Raw genomic sequence first — 22,182 nt, forward strand, 5'->3', positions numbered from 1 at the left:
CAGTGGAGGTTCATACGATGTCACCATCTTCTGAGTCTTTTCCGGTTTCCCAAGCAGCGTCAATTTCTCGGTATATTCGTTTTTGCGTGCACCTCTTCTGCCGCTACTGAAGTTTCTTCGACTCGTTCCCCCTCACTTCCCAATGAATGTCCCGTCTTCAAGATGGGACATTCTTTGGGATGCCTGAAGCTTAAAATTTGGCTTGGTCCTCACGATTAACTTAGGACAGTTGAATTACTGTCACATCTTCACTGTTACAGGTATGGTGGGGGACCTTCATGATGGTGAGGAGGCGTCTGGAGGTTGTGGTGCATTGAACACCCGAGCTGTTGAACGTGTGGGTGCTGCTCAGTGGGCTCTGGCTACTATCAATAATCAGTCTCAACATGACTATACTATCGGTATGCATCAAAACAACTTTTATTAATTAACTAGTTACTGTAGTCCTTTGTACTTTCTGTTATTTATTAGTTTTATGCTATTTGTTATTTTTAATTATAACCTAGAAATGTATTCATGTTATATAATACAGCATTGTATACTGTATGTATGTCATAAATTTGAAATGTGTTCATATACATAAGTACTGAAACCCCAGATGCTTCATAGTGTTTACCCCTCAAGGAAGGTTCCTTGATGTTGGTGAGGGGCTCTTGATTTAGGGAATTGGATCTGTGCTCCAGTTCCCCGAATTAAGCCTGAATGCCTTCCACATCCCCCCCAGGCGCTGTATAATCCTCCGGGTTTAGCGCTTCCCCCTTGATTATAATAATAATAATTCATAGTGTTTATCCCTCCTTCTACTGGACGCAGTAAGCCTTCCAGTTCACACTTTGCATTCCACTTATTTACCATTGGAATCTCCACCTGTGAATAATCTCAGTAGCTTCTTCTCAACCATAGCGTCAGATGTTTTTGAAGTTTTTACGAAATAAACAAAAATTAATACCTTGAGTTATATGGAGTATTTACTCAGGTTGAATCGTGCACGTGAGATATACAAGATGTATTTATATATAGTATTATGCCTGTGTGATCTGTTGCAGCTCTTCATGAATTTTGTTTTTAGCTCCAGGTTAATATTTAGAGTGAGTGTTCTCTATATGTACAGTAATTTTAATGAAAGTTTAATTCCATTCAGAATTACTGCACAAAACCACATTTCAGAAAATATTTTTATTTATTTACTGACTACCGGTACCAATTCAGCCTTCACCACAAGCAATATATATATATATATAATATATATATATATATATATATATATATATATATATATATATATATATATATATATATATATATATATATATATTATATATATATATATATATATTCCTTTAGGTATTCGCGTGTATGATGCTTGTGGGAACCCAGACTTGGCCATGAGGCAGACAGTGAAGCTACTCCAGGAGGCGCAGCCACCTCATCCTCCTTTACTCGGTATGGAGTCTTCTTTCTCACATATTCACTATCACTGTGATTAATTTAAAAACTTGTAGTTTGTGTTACATAATTTACATTATATTAACATATACAGTACTCCAAAATATATCACAGTTTGTCAAGATAGACCCCTGGCAGTATTCAAGCTGGCACTGGACAAGCACCTAAAGTCGGTACCTGACCAGCCGGGCTGTGGCTCGTGCGTTGGATTGCGTGCAGCCAGCAGTAGCAGCCTGGTTAATCAGGCTCTGATCCACCAGGAGGCCTGGTCACAGACCGGGCCGCGGGGGCGTTGACCCCCGGAACTCTCCAGGTAAACTCCAGATGTACTGGAGGCCAGTTATAGGCCTAACATCCATACTGAGTATTCTACCTGTATATTTGCCCACTCTTCATAAAAATGTTATAAAAAAAAGTGGTTTGTCTAAAGAAATTTAAATAGGTTGTTGAACATAAGGAAATGTGACAATCAGAAATGTATTCCTTTACTAAAATGTGCAGGTTATGGGATTAGGAGGGTGAGTATATCAGGTAAAGTGCATAGTAGTTATCATTGAAAGAAATAAGGATGGAAGATGAATAAAGAGGATTTAGGAAGGGTAGGGGATGTACAGACCAAGTGATTACACTAAAACATATAAGTGAACAGTGGTTAAGGGTAAGGAACCTTTTGTTTCATGTATGGATTTAGAAAAGGCATATGATAGGGTGGATAGGGAAGCGATATGACAGATGTTGCAGATGTATGAAATAGGTGGTAGGTTACTAAAAGCCATAAAGAGTTTTTATGTGGATAGTGAGGCTCAGGCTAGGACATGCAGGAGAGAGAGGGATTATTTTCCAGTAAAAGAAGGCCTTAGACAATGATGTGTGATGTCACTAGTTCTTTAATATATTTGATGATGGGGTTGTAAAATAAGTGAATGCTAGTGTTGAGGAGAGGCGCGGGATTACAAGATAATGATTTTGAAAGAACGTGACATAGTTGACATTGTTCTTTCGAGAGATTCTTAAGAGAAGTTTTAAAGATTGGTGGATAAATTTGGGTATGTAAAAGGAAGTTAAAAGTGAACACAGAAAAGAGTGACAATGAAAGATTTGATGTCTGGCTAGATGAAGATTATTATTATTATTATTATTATTATTATTATCAAAAAGAAGCGCTAAGTCACAAATAGAGGAAGGTTAATATGAATGAAGCACTGTAAATTTAGGGGGTGGACATGTCAGGAGATGGGTCTGTGAAAGACAAACTTAACAATAGAATAAACGAAGGAAGAAAATGCGGGTGGTGCATTGAGGCATCCGTGAAGACAAAACTTTTTTAAGATAAGATTTCGTTCGGATTTTTAACCCCGGAGGGTTAGCCACCCAGGATAACCCAAGAAAGTCAGTGCGTCATCGAGGACTGTCTAACTTATTTCCATTGGGGTCCTTAATCTTGTCCCCCAGGATGCGACCCACACCAGTCGACTAACACCCAGGTACCTATTTGCTGCTAGGTGAACAGGACAACAGGTGTAAGGAAACGTGTCAAATGTTTCCACCCGCCGGGAATCGAACCCGGGCCCTCCGTGTGTGAAGCGGGAGCTTTAGCCACCAGACCACCGGGTCATGGAAGCCAATAAAAAATGTACCAGAGTAAAGTGATATCAACACTTTTATGGAAGTGAAGCATTCCGTAGCTGCAGGCAGTAGAGACTCAGGTTTGAGAGCAATATAAGTGTGAGTATTATACAGAAAATTCGGAGCGTGAAGATTAGAAGACTTCAGGGTTACCAAAATTATAGCTTAGATGGCTAAGGAGGAGTTATTGAGATGATTTGAGCATTTAGAGAGGACAGAGCAGGATTGTAGGACTAAGAGGGGTGTTTAAATATGGGGAGGAAAGAAGTGAAAGGCTGGAGGGAGAGGGGTAAAAGAGCAAGAAGCTTTTGAGTGCTAGGGACTTGAACATCCAACAGGCTGGTGTGAGCACTTTAATTCGGATTAGTAACAAGAGGTATTTGTTTTGAGGCGCTGTTGAAGTGTCAGCAGGGTAACGCTTACGAAGGTTTCTCAGAAACCAGCTAGCAGGACTAGAGTCATGGAGGTAGGAAGTACAGTTCCTGCACTCTGAAGGAGAGTTGATGTTGCAGCTTGAGGGTCATTGGAACTGTGATGTCAGCATGGTTTTTGACAAGACAGCCAGTGAATGAATGACTATGTTCACCTTCCGTGGGACACGTCCAGTGTGTTTATTTGTATGTCTGTGCTTATATTTATATATATATACATACATACATGCATATATATATATATATATATATATATATATATATATATATATATATATATATATATATATATATATATATATATATATATATATATATTATTAACTTTTACAGGTGTAGTTGCTTTTGGGTCTGCTAAAGTGGTATTAGGGACAGCCACACCATTACATGCCTTCAACACCCCTATCATCATCACTGATGCTCGTGCTGCCCACACAGTTGTCCCTGATGATAATGTCTTCTCTACTGCTCCACATCTCACTGATCAGCTTCAGGTTGGATGCTGATTTCTCTCTGGTGCCGTAATACAATTACATGTATTTTGCTGGAAAGTAGTTATGGAATGCTAATGAGCTGTTTTTCCTCTGCTAAGTTTTAGAATTTAAACGGTGTGTTATGATATATTTACAAACAGGCACATTTTTAGTACTAATTACTGTATAATCACTATAATGTCTCAGATAAAGCTTTACGACTCACCTGTCAGTTGGTAGGTAAGACTCATAGGCAACAGTTAGGCAACTTCATTCCGAAACGTTTCGCCTACACAGTAGGCTTCTTCAGTCGAATACAGAAAGTATGCAGGAACAGTAGAGATGTGAAGACGATGTAATCAGTCCATCACCCTTGAAGTCGTAGAATTTGAGGTTGTCAGTCCCTCAGCCTGTAGAAGTTCAGTTCCATAGTCAGGAACTATTTTCTGAACTTCTACAGGCTGAGGGACTGACAACCTCATATTCTACGACTTCAAGGGTGATGGACTGATTACATCGTCTTCACATCTCTACTGTTCCTGCAATGCAACTTTCTGTATTCGACTGAAGAAGCCTACTGTGTAGGTGAAACGTTTCGGAATAAAGTTGCCTAACTGTTGCCTATGAGTCTTACCTACCAACCTGTCGGTATTGTATACCATTTTGATGTTCATCTGTCAGTACTAGCGACGGCGCCAGAATTTCTGAAATAGGGAGCTTAGGGGTAGCTATCTGGTCTCAAGGGGGACTAAGAGATTTGTTTTGTACCATTATTATTATTAGTGTTAGTGTTATTATTACTTTTATTTGGGGGAATGGGAATTATGAGTGATTAAAGCCCCGCCCCCCATTACCCCTGGCTCCGCCATTCTGTTTTTATTAATTAATTAATTGTGGAAACATTTGAGTGGAGAATTTCTTGCTTGAAGTTTAGAAAATGTCATGTTGGTTGTAAGAGTATAATTTATTTGCTAACCCAATTTCCAGGCAGTACTCTCTGCTGGTGTGCGTTTGGGTGGAGGAGTGATAGGTGTGCAGGTTGTGTGTAGCTGCAGTCATGCTTCACTAGTACTGCAGGAGAGGGCATCAAGGGCAGGTCTCAGGATTCTCAACTTGCTGCAAATTGAGAATGAAAACAATATAACAAAAAAGATAACACATTTTATCAATAGTGAAGTGGTAAGAGCATCTGTTTTTTGCATGCTATATTGAAAGGTAAATTATAAAAAATATATAGTGTATAACTTGCCTTTATTTTATAATTTTATAGAATGGCACAACATTTTTTTAATTCTCTTTGGTACTTTCCATAAATTTTTGGTACCTGATTTTTTCCACATAAACTGGTATGTTTCTATCAAGCATGAAAATTCTAACCTCTGTTGACCTTCAGATTTACAATATATGTAATTACCTAGAAGACTGCAATCATATTTTTATATTTGCGAATTCTGTGCCATCCTTTGTGCTCCTAGATTTTCTTATGTATATTAACTTTTTTTTTATCTCATTTTGCTGTTTTGTATATCACATTCAATTTAACCATCACTGAGATTTTGCACTAAAGTACATGCAATATACTTTTAAATGTGAGCAGCAGTTAACTTCCACTAACCTGTAGTGTGAAATGAAATACAGTAAACCCATTGTTTGTTAGACTGAAAAAGCTACTGATTATTTTCAGAGCAATGGTGGAGTAGTAATATTACTGCTCAGTGCTGCTGAGCTGAACATTTTCACTGCTGAAGTTGATAATCAAATGTTGAGGAAATCCAGACTCCGCTGGGTGCTCACGGCATTGGATGGAGAACCACTTACTGGAGACTTGCAAGAAGATCAGGTAATAGATATGTATTCCTCTCGTTAGGAAAAACTGTGTAATATGAATACTGGTAATGGTCATGCATTTCTCTCATTGTGAAATATCGTGTAATATGAATACTGGTAATGGACACACATTTCTCTCATTGTGGTAATGGTCATGCATTTCTCTCATTGGGAAAGATCGTGTAATATGAATACTGGTAATGATCATGCATTTTCTCTCATTGTGGTAATGGTCATGCATTTTTCTCATTGGGAAAGATCGTGTAATGTGAATACTGCACAGTAAAACTTAGCATATCCAGCAGTGTCAGGAGAAGGATTTAGGGAAACTGGTTAGCTAGACTTATGTCTTGGAAGTGGGAAGTACAGTGCCTGCACTCTGAAGGAATGAGGATGTGGCAGTTTGCTTGTCAGATAAAATGTGATGTCTATGAATATTTCTTTTTTTATGGGTTGCCCTACCTCAGTAGAAGACAGCCAGTGTGTGAAAAAATAAAAGATACTGGTAATTACAAATTATTAGGGTTTGGAACACTGAATATGTTAAGCTTTATTATATTAAAAATTGTACTATAAAATTTTGTCCAATATTGTATATTACAACCACAATTGCCTTTATAGTGCTGTCATAATATAAATATGGTATTTTCTTTTCTTTTTTACAGCTGAAGAAAAAGTTGGATGGTGGACTTTTAGTAGAAGTGCACTCACCTGTCATCCCTGGGTTCAGTCAGTATTTTGCTGCCACTGTTCATGCTAATACATCTTTGGTTGCTCCATTAGCCATGCAGTACATGAAGATTATATCACATTGTGACACTGAGGTAACTCAAGTAGATCTATGTGTTTTTGTACAATACTCACTTAGAATACCATGGATATTAACTTTCTGTGAAAACTCTTAACATTATTTTTAACATAAAAATCCTGTGCCTTTACCCTTAAATATTTTTTGACTTAGCAATGAGCTCATTATGCACGGTACTCCCACCTCCAGAACTCAAGTCCAGCTAACTACTTTCCCTGAATCCCTTCATACATTTTACATTGCTCACACTACAACATGTCAAATCGTGTTGTTATTATTATTATAATCAAAACTAAATGCTAAAACCCACAAGGGTCATACAGCGCTGTGTCGCATTTTAAGAATCACTTGTTTTCACTCATTCAAATCTTGCGCACACACATGCCTCTTAGATATTTAACTCATAGCACTGATAACCTCCTTTATCTCCATCCTCCAGCCCCACCTATTCATCATACTTTGCTCCATCTACTCTAAATGCCCAAACCACCTCAACAAACCCTCCTCAGTTCTCTGAATTATACTTTTTATAAATCCAACCCTTCTAATTTCCACACTTGAAATTTTTGGCATCATATTAACACTACACATTTCTCTGAAGCATATCTCCACTGCCTCCAGCCTCCTCCTTGCTGCAGCATTTAGAACCCATGTTTCACACTCATATAGCAGTGTTGGTACAAGCATACTTTGATATACAGTGGACCCTCGACCAGCGATGGCATCGATTAACGATAAATCTGACTAGCGATACATTTTATCGCAAAAATTTTGCCTCGATTAGCGCTAAAAAGCTCGACCAACACTATTCGTTCCGTCTGAGACGCGTCCACTTCTGGCCAGTGTTTACAAGCCAGCCAGCCACCGCGGTCGCTTCCAAGCATACAATCGGAACATTTCATATTATCACAGCCTTTTTAGTGATTGCACCTGCAAAATAAGTCACCATGGGCCCCAAGAAAGCTTCTAGTGCCAACCCTACAGCAAAAAGGGTGAGAATTACAATGGATATGAAGAAAGAGATCATTGCTAAGTATGAAAGTGGAGTGCGTGTCTCCGAGCTGGCCAGGTTGTACACAAAACCCCAATCAACCATCGCTACTATTGTGGCAAAGAAAACGGCAATCAAGGAAGCTGTTCTTGCCAAAGGTGTAACTATGTTTTCGAAACTGAGATCGCAAGTGATAGAAGATGTTGAGAGACTGTTATTGGTGTGGATAAACGAAAAACAGATAGCAGGAGATAGCATCTCTCAAGCGATCATATGTGAAAAGGCTAGGAAGTTGCATGACGATTTAATTAGAAAAATGCCAGCAACTAGTGGTGATGTGAGTGAATTTAAGGCCAGCAAAGGTTGGTTTGAGAGATTTAAGAATCATAGTGGCATACATAGTGTGATAAGGCATGGTGAGGCTGCCAGTTTGGACCAAAAAGCAGCTGAAAAATATGTGCAGGAATTCAAGGAGTACATAGACAGTGAAGGACTGAAACCTGAACAAGTGTTTAATGGTGACACTGACAATGTTGTGAAACACTTTAGGGATGTCATAAAGGAACGGGAGGTACAGGCCTCTATGGGCAGATATGTTGTGCGACAGAGGTCCAGTGACTCTCAAGCTGGTCCTAGTGGCATTAAAAGAAGAAGGGAAGTAACCCCGAAAAAGGACTTGCCACCTCAAGTCCTAATGGAAGGGGATTCCCCTTCTAAACACTAAGACCATCAACACACTCCCCTCTTCCCATCCCATCAATCATCACCAGATCTTCAATAAAGGTAAGTGTCATGTAACTGTGCATGTCTTCTTCAGTTTGTGTGTATTAAAATTAATATTTCATGTTTTAAAATTTTTTTTTTCAATACTTTTGGGTGTCTTGCACGGATTAATTTGATTTCCATTATTTCTTATGGGGAAAATTAACTTGACTAACGATTATTTTGACTAACGATGAGCTCTCAGGAACGGATTAATAGCGTTAGTCAAGGGTCCACTGTATTCCTCTTTGCCTCCATACATGAAGTTCTTTTTTCCACAAGTGCCTGAATGTCTTTATATAACCAACCACCGACAAGTCCATGCCCAAATATCTGCACACATTTACTTTTTCAGTACTCCTTCCCTGGAATCTGTTATTCCATTTTTCATTTCCTAGATTTTTTAACTGCTCTCATCACCTTGCTCTCTTCTGTATTTACTTTGTTTTCTTCTTTTACATGCCCTCCCAAATTCCTCCACCAGTCATCACAACTTCTCTACCAAATTGCCCTTAGTGTTATTGGCAGAAAGGAACTGCGACACATCACTCTCTAATTCATTATCACTTAATCCTACACTTTTCACCAATCTAGCATTCACTTCTTTCACAACCCCTATCTTTAAATATATTAAATAAACATGGTGCTATTGCACATCCTTTTCTAAGGCCTACATTTACTGGAAAATAATCCCTCCCTCTCCTGCATACCCTAATCTCATACTGTATGATATTCTCTTGATAGAGATAGCTAAATAGAGCTTAACTCTTTACATAACAAACTGAAAGCCAATGGGATAACCATGAAACACACTGTATATTTTAGCCTCATTCAGGGAGACTTTTCAGATCTATTATACTTGTGTTCCATATTTCTCTCCAAGCATTTTCTCACCTTGCATTATTAGGTTTAGGCTGCCCGAAATGCCCTGGCATGATAGTGGCTTTCTTTGTGCTTAGCAAATCAAAATTGTAAACTATGCAAAGAAATAAAATCTTTAATCCTTAATTGTTTATTGCACCTTATTCCAAGCCTCTTTACATAGGTTTTTAAGGGGTGATGTACAAAACAAAGAATAATATTTAAAAAATGGCATCTTTTAGGCTCTTGCAGTGCAGTCATTATCACCACTGCCACAATGCTCAGGCCTCCAGGTGAAGGAATTGACTAAATTAGTGAACAGCAATCTGACCACAGCCACTGTCAAGGCGGTGTCTTCCCTTGCAGCTGCATTCCGTCTAGTACAGATAGAAAGATGTTCTACTGGGGTACACTGTCTGCAAGCTCTGCGCCAAGATCTACACCAGGGTGAGTTATTACAAAAAAAGCTAATTTAATCTTACTGTATGTTGTATTTTTTGGAATCGTGTGCCTCTACCTCTTTCATATAATGAACTCAGAATCCTTTGTGTATGTACGTATTATGATTAAATTATATTGTTATTTACTTCAATATTTAACTAGGAAAGGATGGAGGGAGGCGGTCAAAGAGGTTTTTTGTGCAACTGGCTTGGACATACAGCAGGCATGTGTGAGTGTGTTAGATAGGAGTGAATGAAGACGAATTGTTTTTGGGACTTGACGAGCTGTTGGAGTGTGAGCAGGGTAATAATTTGTGAATGGATTCTGGGAAACTGGTTAGCCAAACTCAAGGCCTGGAGGTGGGAAGTACAATGCCTGCACTTTAAAGGAGGGATTTGGAATATTTCCTGTTTGCAGTAACATCTGAACTGTCATATCTGAGCTCCTCTGCAAAAAGTAATTATGTGTGAATGATGGTGAAAGTGTTTCTTTCTTTTTTGGGGGTCACCCTGCCTCAGTGGGAGATGGCCAGTGTGTTAAAAAAAATTAACTACTAATTTAAATCTTTCTCTTCCGAGTTTTGCTACTGGAGTTGTGGCAGTATTAGATGATGATTAAATAATTTGTAGTAATATCATATTCATAACTTGTCTCTCATGAATGCCTATCATTTATGAAAATTTGCATAATTTAATTGCAGTACCTCCATCCTTTCATAAGAGTATGTAATGCAAACCTGTTAAATGTTTTACAGTGGCAGGATTGCTGTTTGTTCTTTATCTCATAAATACATAACAGGTATATCCTGCAACTTCCAGTTATATAGTACATTATATACATTATAAGGCGGGGTAGGGGTCGTCCTCGAAAAGGTTGGAGGGAGGGGGTAAAGAAGGTTTTGTGGGTGAGGAGCTTGGACTTCCAGCAAGCGTGCGTGAGCGTGTTAGATAGTGAATGGAAACGAATGGTATATGGGACCTGACTAACTGTTGGAGTGTGAGCAGGGTAATATTTAGTGAAGGGATTCAGTGAAACCGGTTATTTTTATATAGCCGGACTTGAGTACTGGAAATGGGAAGTACAATGCCTGCACTTCAAAGGAGGGGTTTGGGATATTGGCAGTTTGTATCTTTATACGTATATGCTTCTAAACTGTTGTATTCTGGGCACCTCTGTAAAAACAGTGATTATGTATGAGTGAGGTGAAAGTGTTGAATGATGATGAAAGTATTTTCTTTTTGGGGATTTTTTCATTTTGGATCACCCTGCCTCAGTGGGAGATGGGTTACTTGTTACAAAAAAAAAAAAAATTACAAATACATGTGTATGCATGTATTTGTACATAGTATACAGTATTTCCATCCAGAGTTAAAAAGCTCAATTCCTGGGTCTCCTGTGAGGTATTATAAACTAGACAATTATATGTACGTATTTTCTTTTTGTGATTTTTATGAGTTACACCTACCATCCGACTTACGACCGAGTTTGGTTCCGAGAAACCGGTCGTAAGTCGAAATGGTTGTAAGTCGAACTTTACTACTGAATATCAACAAAACATTTTTGTAATGACTTTATTTTATTGTTTTATTTTGGTATTTCACGTTTTACTTTACTTTTTATGCTGTTAGTACTGTATTTTATACTGTAAGGCTTAGGATAAACACTTTGTACAACACAAATACAGTGGTCCCTCAGTAATCGTCCATAATCCGTTCCTGGAAGTGGGACTATTATCGAAATGGACGATTTTCGAATCAATTTTCCCCATAAGAAGTAATGTAAATCCAATTAATTCATTCCAGACACCCAGAAGTATCAAAAACATTTTTTTTTTTACCTAAAAGATAGATTTACATGCACAAAAGAATGAACATTCAACATGACAGTTACCTTTATTGAAGGCTGTTGTTGATGAATGGAAGACAGGGAGGAGGAGAGAGGGAAGAGAGGTTATTTGGAAGGGGAATTCCCTCTCCATAGGGGTAGTTGACGAGTGGAACGGTCTGCCTAGTAGGGTGATCGAAGCTAAAACATTGGGTAGTTTCAAATTTAGGTTGGATAAATACATGAGTGAGAGGGGTTGGATTTGAGCCGGACTTGCACCTGAGCTTATTGCTTGGGTAGCATTTGTTCCTGTAGTGGGTTGGATTTGTGAAGGACTGGCCTAGTATGGGCCAGCAGGCATGTTCCAGTGTTCCTACTTTCTTAAGTTCTTATTTAACATCACACTTACCAGTAGGGTGATCGAGGCTAGGACTTTGGGTAGCTTTAAGAAGAGATTGGACAAATATATGAGTTGGAGGAGCTGAGTTTGATTTGTGTCATTGGGTACGGGAGTAAATTCTTGGGTAGCTTTGGGTAGAGGTCATTTTGATAAGGACCTGCCTTGTATGGGCCAGTAGACCTGCAGTGTTCTTCCATTGTTATGTTCTTATTGGCTATTTGTTTGTGTGAGGGAGGGATGGCAAGTTTATTGTTGGAGAATATGACACTAATATCAACTCTATGGCTTATTTATCTATCACAATTCAACTAATATGACATAATAAACAATATTAATAACATAGAAACATGGAATATACTCTAGAATGAATAAAATAAGTCATTATGTATGTCACGAGAGATGATGTGTCGTGTTGTTGTTGGGTATATAAAGGCCACTGAGTGTAAGCCGTCCATAATGATGGTGAAGCAACAGCTGAGGCGGTGGTGGTTTTTGTAGCCCTATATAACGCCAACAACATTGGAAGAGTTGAAGATTGAGACACTTATGCAACATATGGGAATCTTTATTCAGGAAACGTTTCGCCACACAGTGGCTTCATCAGTCCAGTACAAAGTGGAAAGGTGTAAGGAGAGGAGGAGTTAGAGGTAATCAGTCCCTCAGCCTGGAGTCGATGTGTTCAGTCCATCAATCTTGTAGAATGTACAGCATAGGGCCATAGACGTGGCTTATATACTGTAGTGAGGTGAGGTGAAGCAGGAGGTGGTGGGGTCATAGTGGTATCATCCACTAGTCGAAGTAGGTCTTCGTCCAAAGGTTGGACAAGTGTAGAAGAATTCTTTGTAACAAGATCCCATGATGCTGCAGTGTCTGACAGTTGTGATGAATGGTTTGAAAAACTGACAAGTTGAAGATTGAGGCACTTATGCAACATATGGGAATCTTTATTCAGGAAACGTTTCGCCACACAGTGGCTTCGCCTCACCTCACTACAGTATATAAGCCACGTCTACGGCCCTATGCTGTACGTTCTACAAGATTGATGGACTGAACACATCGACTCCAGGCTGAGGGACTGATTACCTCTAACTCCTTCTCTCCTTATGCCTTTCCACTTTGTATTGGACTGATGAAGCCACTGTGTGGTGAAACGTTTCCTGAATAAAGATTCCAGGTAAACTCCCATATGTTGCATAAGTGTCTCAATCTTCAACTTGTCGGTTTTTCAAACCATTCATCACATTGGAGGAGTTGGTAGAATCGTTTCCTGAATAAAGATTCCCATATGTTGCATAAGTGTCTCAATCTTCAACTTGTCGGTTTTTCAAACCATTCATCACATTGGAGGAGTTGGTAGAATCACTGAATCACTAAAGAAGGAACCCTCTACCACCATCACTACGACCTTCTACCACTATTACAACTGTTAGGTAAGACACATATGCAACAGTTAGGTATCTTTATTTCGAAACGTTTCGCCTACACAGTAGGCTTCTTCAGTCGAGTACAGAAAAGTTGATAGAAGCAGAAGATACTTGAAGACGATGTAATCAGTCCATCACCCTTGAAGTTTTGAGGTGGTCAGTCCCTCTGTCAGACACTGCAACACAAGGGTATCTTGGTACAGACCTGAAATCAACTTTGTCAACTTCTACTAGTGAGAATGGCTGGATTTGAGAGGGACCTGACCTTCCAACGACAACATTCTTACCTCTACTAGTAGCCTACATCTCATGTCCTGGCGGTATATAAGCTCCATCCTTTCACTTCAACTCCATATTGTTTCAGACTATGGAACAATACTCTTCTCCAGACTGAGGGACTGACCACCTCAAAACTTCAAGGGTGATGGACTGATTACATTGTCTTCAAGTATCTTCTGCTCCTATCAACTTTTCTGTACTCGACTGAAGAAGCCTACTGTGTAGGCGAAACGTTTCGAAATAAAGATACCTAACTGTTGCGTATGTGTCTTACCTAACAACCTGTCGGTATTTTATACCATTTTAATGTTCACTATTACAACTGTTACCACCATCACTACTACCTTCTACCACCATCACTACATAAGAACATAAGAAAGGAGGATCACTGCAGCAGGCCTGTTGGCCCATACTAGGCAGGTCCTTTACAATTCATCCCACTAACAAAACATTTGCCCAACCCGATTTTCAATGCTACCCAAGAAATAAGCTCTGATGTGCAAGTCCCACTCAAATCCAACCCCTCCCACTCATGTACTTATCCAACCTAAATTTGAAACTACCCAAAGTCCTAGCCTCAATAACCCAACTAGGTAGACTGTTCCACTCATCAACTACCCTATTTCCAAACCAATACTTTCCTATGTCCTTTCTAAATCTAAACTTATCGAATTTAAATCCATTACTGCGGGTTCTCTCTTGGAGAGATATCCTCAAGACCTTATTAATATCCCCCTTATTAATACCTATCTTCCACTTGGTAGGTAAGACACATAGGCAACAGTTAGGCAACTTTATTCCGAAATGTTTCGCCTACACAGTAGGCTTCTTCAGTCGAATACAGAAAGTAGGCAGGAACAGTAGAGATGTGAAGACGATGTAATCAGTCCATCACCCTTGAAGTCGTAGAATTTGAGGTTGTCAGTCCCTCGGCCTGGAGAAGTTCAGTTCCATAGTCAGGAACTATCTGAAGATCAAGCGACAGTGCGGAGACTTAAATACTGTCGGAAGGAGAGGTGTTGTAGTAGTGAGAATGTAGCCACTGAGAGGTCAGGTCACTCTCAAATCCAACAGTTCTCACTTGAAAGGGTTGTCTAAGGCATTTTCTGTACCAAGAGGCCATGTGTTGCAGTGTCTGACAAGATGAACATCAAAATGGTATACAATACCGACAGGTTGGTAGGTAAGACACATAGGCAACAGTTAGGCAACTTTATTCCGAAACGTTTCGCCTACACAGTAGGCTTCTTCAGTCGAATACAGAAAGTAGGCAGGAACAGTAGAGATGTGAAGACAATGTAATCAGTCCATCACCCTTGAAGTCGTAGAATTTGAGGTTGTCAGTCCCTCGGCCTGGAGAAGTTCAGTTCCATAGTCAGGAACTATCTGAAGATCAAGCGACAGTGCGGAGACTTAAATACTGTCGGAAGGAGAGGTGTTGTAGTAGTGAGAATGTAGCCACTGAGAGGTCAGGTCACTCTCAAATCCAACAGTTCTCACTTGAAAGGGTTGTCTAAGGCGTTTTCTGTACCAAGAGGCCATGTGTTGCAGTGTCTGACAAGATGAACATCAAAATAGTATACAATACCGACAGGTTGGTAGGTAAGACACATAGGCAACAGTTAGGCAACTTTATTCCGAAACGTTTCGCCTACACAGTAGGCTTCTTCAGTCGAATACAGAAAGTAGGCAGGAACAGTAGAGATGTGAAGACGATGTAATCAGTCCATCACCCTTGAAGTCATAGAATTTGAGGTTGTCAGTCCCTGCCTACTTTCTGTATTCGACTGAAGAAGCCTACTGTGTAGGCGAAACGTTTCGGAATAAAGTTGCCTAACTGTTGCCTATGTGTCTTACCTACCAACCTGTCGGTATTGTATACCATTTTGATGTTCATCTTCCACTTATACACTTCGATCAGGTCTCCCCTCATTCTTCGTCTAACAAGTGAATGTAACTTAAGAGTCTTCAATCTTTCTTCATAAGGAAGATTTCTAATGCTATGTATTAATTTAGTCATCCTACGCTGAATGTTTTCTAACGAATTTATGTCCATTCTGTAATATGGAGACCAGAATTGAGCTGCATAATCTAGGTGAGGCCTTACTAATGATGTATAAAGCTGCAGTATGACCTCTGGACTTCTGTTGCTTGCACTTCTTGATATAAATCCCAGTAATCTATTTGCCTTATTATGTACGCTTAGGCATTGCTGTCTTGGTTTAAGGTTGCTGCTCACCATAACCCCCAAGTCCTTTTCGCAATCTGTATGGCTAAGTTCTACATCATTTAATTTATAAGTGCTAGGGTTATGGACATTCCCGAGCTTCAGAACCTTGCATTTATCTACATTGAACTGCATCTGCCACTTTTCTGACAAAGAATAGTTTGTTTAAATCCTCCTGAAGTTCCCTAACGTCTACGTTTGAATCAATTATCCTACCTATCTTTGTGTCATCGGCGAATTTGCTCATATCACTAGTAATTCCCTCATCAAGATCATTGATATACATTATAAACAACAACGGGCCCAAGACTGATCCCTGTGGAACGCCACTTGTTACAGATCCCCACTCGGATTTAACCCCATTTATGGACACTCTCTGCTTCCTGTCTGTGAGCCATGACTCGATCCACGAGAGCACTTTTCCCCCAGTGCCATGAACTGCCACTTTCTTTAACAGTCTATGGTGCGGAACTCTATCAAAAGCCTTACTAAAATCTAAGTAAATAATATCAAATTCTTTATCATGGTCAACAGCCTCAAAAGCTTTACTGAAGAAAGTTAATAAATTAGTTAGACAAGACCGGCCTCTTGTGAATCCATGCTGAGTATCATTAATCAAGCTATCCTTATTGAGATGGCTTCTTATAATCTCAGCTATAATTGACTCTAGTAATTTGCCTCTAATTGAGGTCAGGCTTATTGGGTGGTAATTTGACGGTAACGACTTGTCCCCTGTTTTAAAAATAGGAATTACATTAGCCATCTTCCACATATCAGACACTACACCTGTTTGAAGAGATATAAAAATATTAGTTAATGGTTCACAGAGTTCCATTTTGCATTCCTTAAGAACATAAGAACGAAGGAACACTGCAGCAGGCCTACTGGCCCATGCGAGGCAGGTCCAAGTCTCCTACCAGCTTAAGCCAATGCACCCAAACTAGTCAGGTCAGGTCACCTTGACTTAAGGGAGGAACACGGCAACCGACCTGGTAGCACAAGCTATCAGGTCCAACTCACACCCACCCACATCCACTCATGTATTTATCCAACCTATTTTTAAAGCTACACAACGTTCTGGCCTCTATAACTGTACTTGGGAGTTTGTTCCACTCATCCACAACTCTATTACCAAACCAGTACTTTCCTATATCCTTCCTGAATCTGAATTTTTCCAACTTAAAACCATTGCTGCGAGTCCTGTCTAGGCTAGATATTTTCAGCATAATCTAAATGAGGCCTAACCAAGTATGTATAGAGTTGAAGAACAACCTGAGGACTCCTATTATTTATGCTTCTTGATATGAAGCCAAGGATTCTGTTAGCTTTATTGCGAACACTTATGCACTGTTGTCTTGGTTTCAGATTACTGCTAACCAGAACTCCTAAATCTTTTTCGCAATCCGTAATATTAAGATCTACATTATTTAGTTTATATGTGGCATGGTTATTGTCCTGTCCAACATTTAGAACTTTGCATTTGTCTATATTAAACTGCATCTGCCACCTCTCCGACCACTGCATCAGTCTATTCAAATCTTCCTGGAGTGCTCTGATGTCCTCGTCAGAATGAATTGGACGGCCTATTTTGGTGTCATCTGCAAACTTGCTGATGTCGCTCTTTATGCCCTCATCTATGTCGTTTATGTATATTGTGAACAGGGGGCCCAACACTGACCCCTGTGGAACACCGCTCGTGACGCTTCCCCACTCTGATTTCTCCCCATTTATGCAAACTCTCTGCTGCCTATTTGTCAACCATGCCTCTATCCAGGAAAAAATTTCTCCTCCTATTCCATGTGCCTTAATTTTCCTCAATAGTCTCTGATGTGGGACCTTGTCAAAAGCCTTACTGAAGTCCATATACACAATATCATATTCATTACCATGATCAACCTCCTCAAATACCTTAGTGAAAAAAGTTAATAAATTCGTAAGGCAGGAACGCCCCTTTGTAAAACCATGCTGAGATTCGTTGATTAATTTATGCTTTTCAAGGTGGCTACGAACTGCCTCGGCAATTATTGATTCCATAAATTTTCCCACTATGGAGGTTAGGTTTATTGGTCTATAGTTCGAAGCTAAGGACCTGTCACCTGCTTTGAAAATAGGTATCATATTTGCCATTTTCCACTTATCTGGCACCATGCCAGTTTGTAGTGATATGTTGAAAAGATTAGCCAAAGGTTTGCTAAGCTCCTCTTTACATTCCTTTAGAACCCTTGCATACAGTTCATCAGGGCCTGGGGATTTGTTAGGTTTTAATTTATCTATTTGCCTAAGGACCATGTCACTTGTGACTCTAATCGTGCACAGTTTATTATCGTCCTGTTCCACATAATTTATCATTTCTGGAATATCGCTGGTATCCTCCTGTGTAAAAACTGAGAGGAAGTATGTGTTAAAACTTCTACACATTTCCTTATCACTGTCAGTGAGCTGACCCGAGGAACTTTTGAGTGGGCCTATCTTGTCCCTGATCTTACTTCTGTATACCTGAAAGAATCCTTTTGGGTTAGTCTTCGAATCTCTTGCAACTTTAACCTCATAATCTCTTTTTGCTTTTCTAATTCCTTTTTTTATTTCTCTCTTTAACTGAATATATCGATTTCTTAATTGCCCCTCCCCTCTTTTGATTTGCCTATATATGCCTCTCTTTTGACCAATTAGATATTTTAATCTATTGTTCATCCATTTAGGATTATTTTTGTTTGATCTGATTTCCCTATTTGGAACATAATTTGACTGAGCAGCTAGAACTATGCCCTGGAAAGCGTCATATCGGCAACCATCACCACCTACCTGACCCTTAGTCAGGTCATTCCAGTTCAGCCCACCTAAGTAATTTTTCAGTCCTATGAAATCAGCCAAGCGGAAGTCAGGGACAGAGACTTGATTGGCATTATTAGGGGAATTCCATGATATATTAAAACTGAGTGATTTGTGATCACTTTCCCCAAGCTCATCATTAACCTCAAGATTATTAATTAGTGTTTCCCTACTGGCAAGAACCAAGTCAAGGAGGTTATTTCCCCTAGTTGGCTCTGTCACAAACTGTTTTAAAAACAATCCTGGATCGTATCAAGAAAGTCACCTGACTCTAAATTTCCTGTCAAATTGCTCCAGTCAATCTGTCTATAGTTGAAATCTCCCATTAGCACAACATTTTCGCATGTAGATGCCTTACGAATTTCGTCCCATAGAAGTTTACTGCACTCCCTATCAAGATTTGGGGCCCTGTAAATCACACCCAAAATTAGTTTTTCTCGGCCCTCGAGAAGCTGTAACCAAACAGATTCAGTGGCTGACGCTTCTAATTTAATATCTTGTCTAACACAACAATTTAAATTGTCTCTGACATACATCGCTACTCCACCACCTTTCCTGTTGACCCTGTCAGTGTGGAATAATTTATAGCCTTGTATGTGACATTCAGAGGGCATCTCTCTATCTTTCAGATTGAGCCAGGTCTCTGTTATAGCAATAATATCTATGTTTCCTGCACTTGCAATTAATCTTAGCTCATCTATCTTATTTCTTACACTCCTGCTATTAGTATAGTAAACCTTAAGGGAGCTAGTCCCTTGCTGCCCTCTGCTGTCCCCCTTTGTTTGCTGACCTGATCTATTGTCTTTATTTATAACTTCATGCTGAATGCCTTTTATACATTTACTGTTTCCAACCCTAGTGTTGCAACCTGCTTGTTTCCCACACACACCCATACCTCTATCTTCCATCAGTTTAAAATCATAGGCATTTCACCAATGGCCTTCTCAATCGAGTCTGCAAGTGCTACCACCCCAGCCCCAGAGAGATGTACCCCATCCCTTGCATACATATCATGTTTGCCATAAAAGCTGTTCCAGTTGTCAATGAATGGGATTGCAAGTTCCTTACAGTATCTGTCTAGCCAGCAATTTACACCAATTGCCCTAGACAACCATTCATTTCCTACTCCCCTTCTAGGCAAGATGCTACATATGATTGGGATCCCTCCCTTTGACTTAATGAAATCTATAGCTGACCTGTACTTATCTAGCAGCTCTTCTCTCCTACCCTTCCCAATATCATTTCCACCAGCACTGAGACAGATAATGGGCTTGTTCCCATTACCTGACATGATATTATCCAGCCTGTTGACAATGTCCCCAACACCAGCTCCAGGGAAGCACACTCTATCTCTCATCTTCTTATTCCTATTACAAAAAGCACGGTCAATATATCTTACCTGAGAGTCGCCAACCACAAGAATGCGCTTACCTCCATTAGCAGGGGCAGTAGTACCCTTACCTTCACTGGCCACTGAAGTACATTCATCCTGAAGAACAGAGAAGCGATTTCCTACCTTCAGATCTTCACTCTTTACTTTCCTTACTCTGATGCGCCTCCCATTACTGTGAACCACTCGCCACTTGTAGCAGGTGCTGGGCTGCACCTCACTGCTGGTAGCCGTTGCTACCTCCCCAACTACAGCCTCCTCACAGCGAGAGACAGACTGCACCTCACTGCTAGAAGCCTCATTCCCCACAACTCCAGCCACCTCACACTCTCTTCCAGACCCATTGAGGTGGACCTTCAGCCTCCTAATCTCCTCCTGAAGAAGCAAGACCTCTTCCTTCAACTCTCCAACCTCAATTTTTAAAACACTGCAGAAGCAAGCCATGCTTTGTAACCATCCACGCTAATCCCCAAAGCAGCTCAGGGTCTGTGACCTCACCTCAGGATTTGGGGTTGTGGCAGTCAAGGGGTTAAAAGATTGTCTTGTCAAATCAGCCTTTAAACATGACACTTGGAGTAACATGAATTGTAGTTCCAATTCTGTTTATTATATGAAAGGGGCATATGCCAAACCCATGAGTTAAATAGGACACACAAAACAGGAGTGAGGGACAATCAAGTCTGATCCAAGGGAGGACCATGGCAATTCCTTGGACCAAGAGCCCTTCATTAGCTTAGAGTGTTATGTTTATGCCTTTCACAGTGCACTGTCAAGTGTTTTAGTCTTTAAAATGTGCACAACTTGACCCACCTGTGACTATTTTTGAAGGTTTTATACCCCACCAGTCTGACCTTTGACCAAGCTTACTGTATGATTGCCTGTGGAACCAAGTTGTTGTTATTGGCCCACTGCCCACTTAGCCATCACAGTCTCACTGATCTCGCACCTGCATGTAGTTCTGGGGGATCGCTGCCCAAGCAGCCCAGTCCCGGCGACTTATTTTGCTTCAGTCTGTCTATCTGCTTCACAACCATTTCACTAGTGACTATGATGTTACATAATTTATCTTCTTCTAGCCCACTATAAAAATTAATTACTGGAATATTGTTATTGTCTTCCTGTATAAAAACCGAGAGAAAATAATTATTTAAAATCGAGCACATTTCATTCTCTTTGTCAGTAAGATGCCCATAGTTATTTTTAAGGGGACCTATCTTATCTCTAACTTTTGTTCTATAGACCTGGAAAAAACTTTTTGGGTTAGTTTTAGAATCCCTAGCAACTTTAATTTCATAGTCCCTTTTAGCTTTTCTTATCCCCTTTTTAATGTCCCTCTTAATGTCAATATACTGATTCATAAGATGACCCTCACCTCTTTTGATACGCCTGTAAATTCCTTTCTTATGCCCTAGTAGATATTTCAGCCTATTATTCATCCATTTTGGGTCATTTCTATTTGATCTAATTTCTTTATACGGGATAAACGTTCTTTGAGCAGCATGTATAGTGTTCAGAAAATTGTCATATTGATATCTCTCTTCGTTACCCCAGTCAACAGATGATAAGTATTCTCTAAGCCCATCGTAATCTGCTAAGCAAAAATCTGGGACTGTTACTGAGTTATCGCTACTAAAGTACTTCCATTCAATGCTAAATGTAATTGATTTGTGGTCGCTAGTACCCAGTTTCTCTGAAATTTCTAAATTATTAACAAGGGATTCATTGTTTGCCAGAACTAAGTCAAGCAGGTTATTTCCCCTTGTTGGTTCTGTCACAAACTGCTTCAAAAAACAATCCTGAACTACTTCTAAGAAGTCGTATGATTCTAAATTCCCAGTCAAGAAATTCCAATCAATATGACTAAAGTTAAAGTCTCCTAGAATTACTAAATTATCGTGCCTTGTGGCCTTAACAATTTCCTCCCATAGTAGTCTCCCTTGGTCCCTATCTAAGTTTGGGGGATGGTATATCACTCCTAAAATCAGTTTTTCATGCCCCTCTGAAAATTCTATCCAAACAGACGCTGTATGTGTTACTTCAGACTTAATACCCGTTTTTATGCAACAGTTCAAGCGATCTCGGACATACAATGCCACCCCACCCCCCTTCCCGATACTTCTATCTACTTGGAACAATTTAAAGC

General features: G+C 39.8%; 1 protein-coding gene across 1 annotated transcript in view; it reads left to right on the plus strand.

The window, feature by feature from the left end:
- The window catches only part of LOC128700567 (metabotropic glutamate receptor 2), a 161,519-nt gene that overhangs the window by 98,711 nt on the left and 40,626 nt on the right, over positions 1–22,182 (plus strand). Inside the window, exons 3-9 of the mRNA XM_070098839.1 lie at positions 261–401; positions 1,345–1,443; positions 3,837–3,997; positions 4,964–5,155; positions 5,661–5,816; positions 6,469–6,627; positions 9,468–9,672. Of these exons, the coding sequence (XP_069954940.1) occupies positions 261–401; positions 1,345–1,443; positions 3,837–3,997; positions 4,964–5,155; positions 5,661–5,816; positions 6,469–6,627; positions 9,468–9,672 (1,113 nt within the window). The remainder of the gene's footprint in view (positions 1–260; positions 402–1,344; positions 1,444–3,836; positions 3,998–4,963; positions 5,156–5,660; positions 5,817–6,468; positions 6,628–9,467; positions 9,673–22,182) is intronic.

Source organism: Cherax quadricarinatus, chromosome 65, assembly GCF_038502225.1.
Source record: "Cherax quadricarinatus isolate ZL_2023a chromosome 65, ASM3850222v1, whole genome shotgun sequence".
NCBI lineage: Eukaryota > Metazoa > Arthropoda > Malacostraca > Decapoda > Parastacidae > Cherax > Cherax quadricarinatus.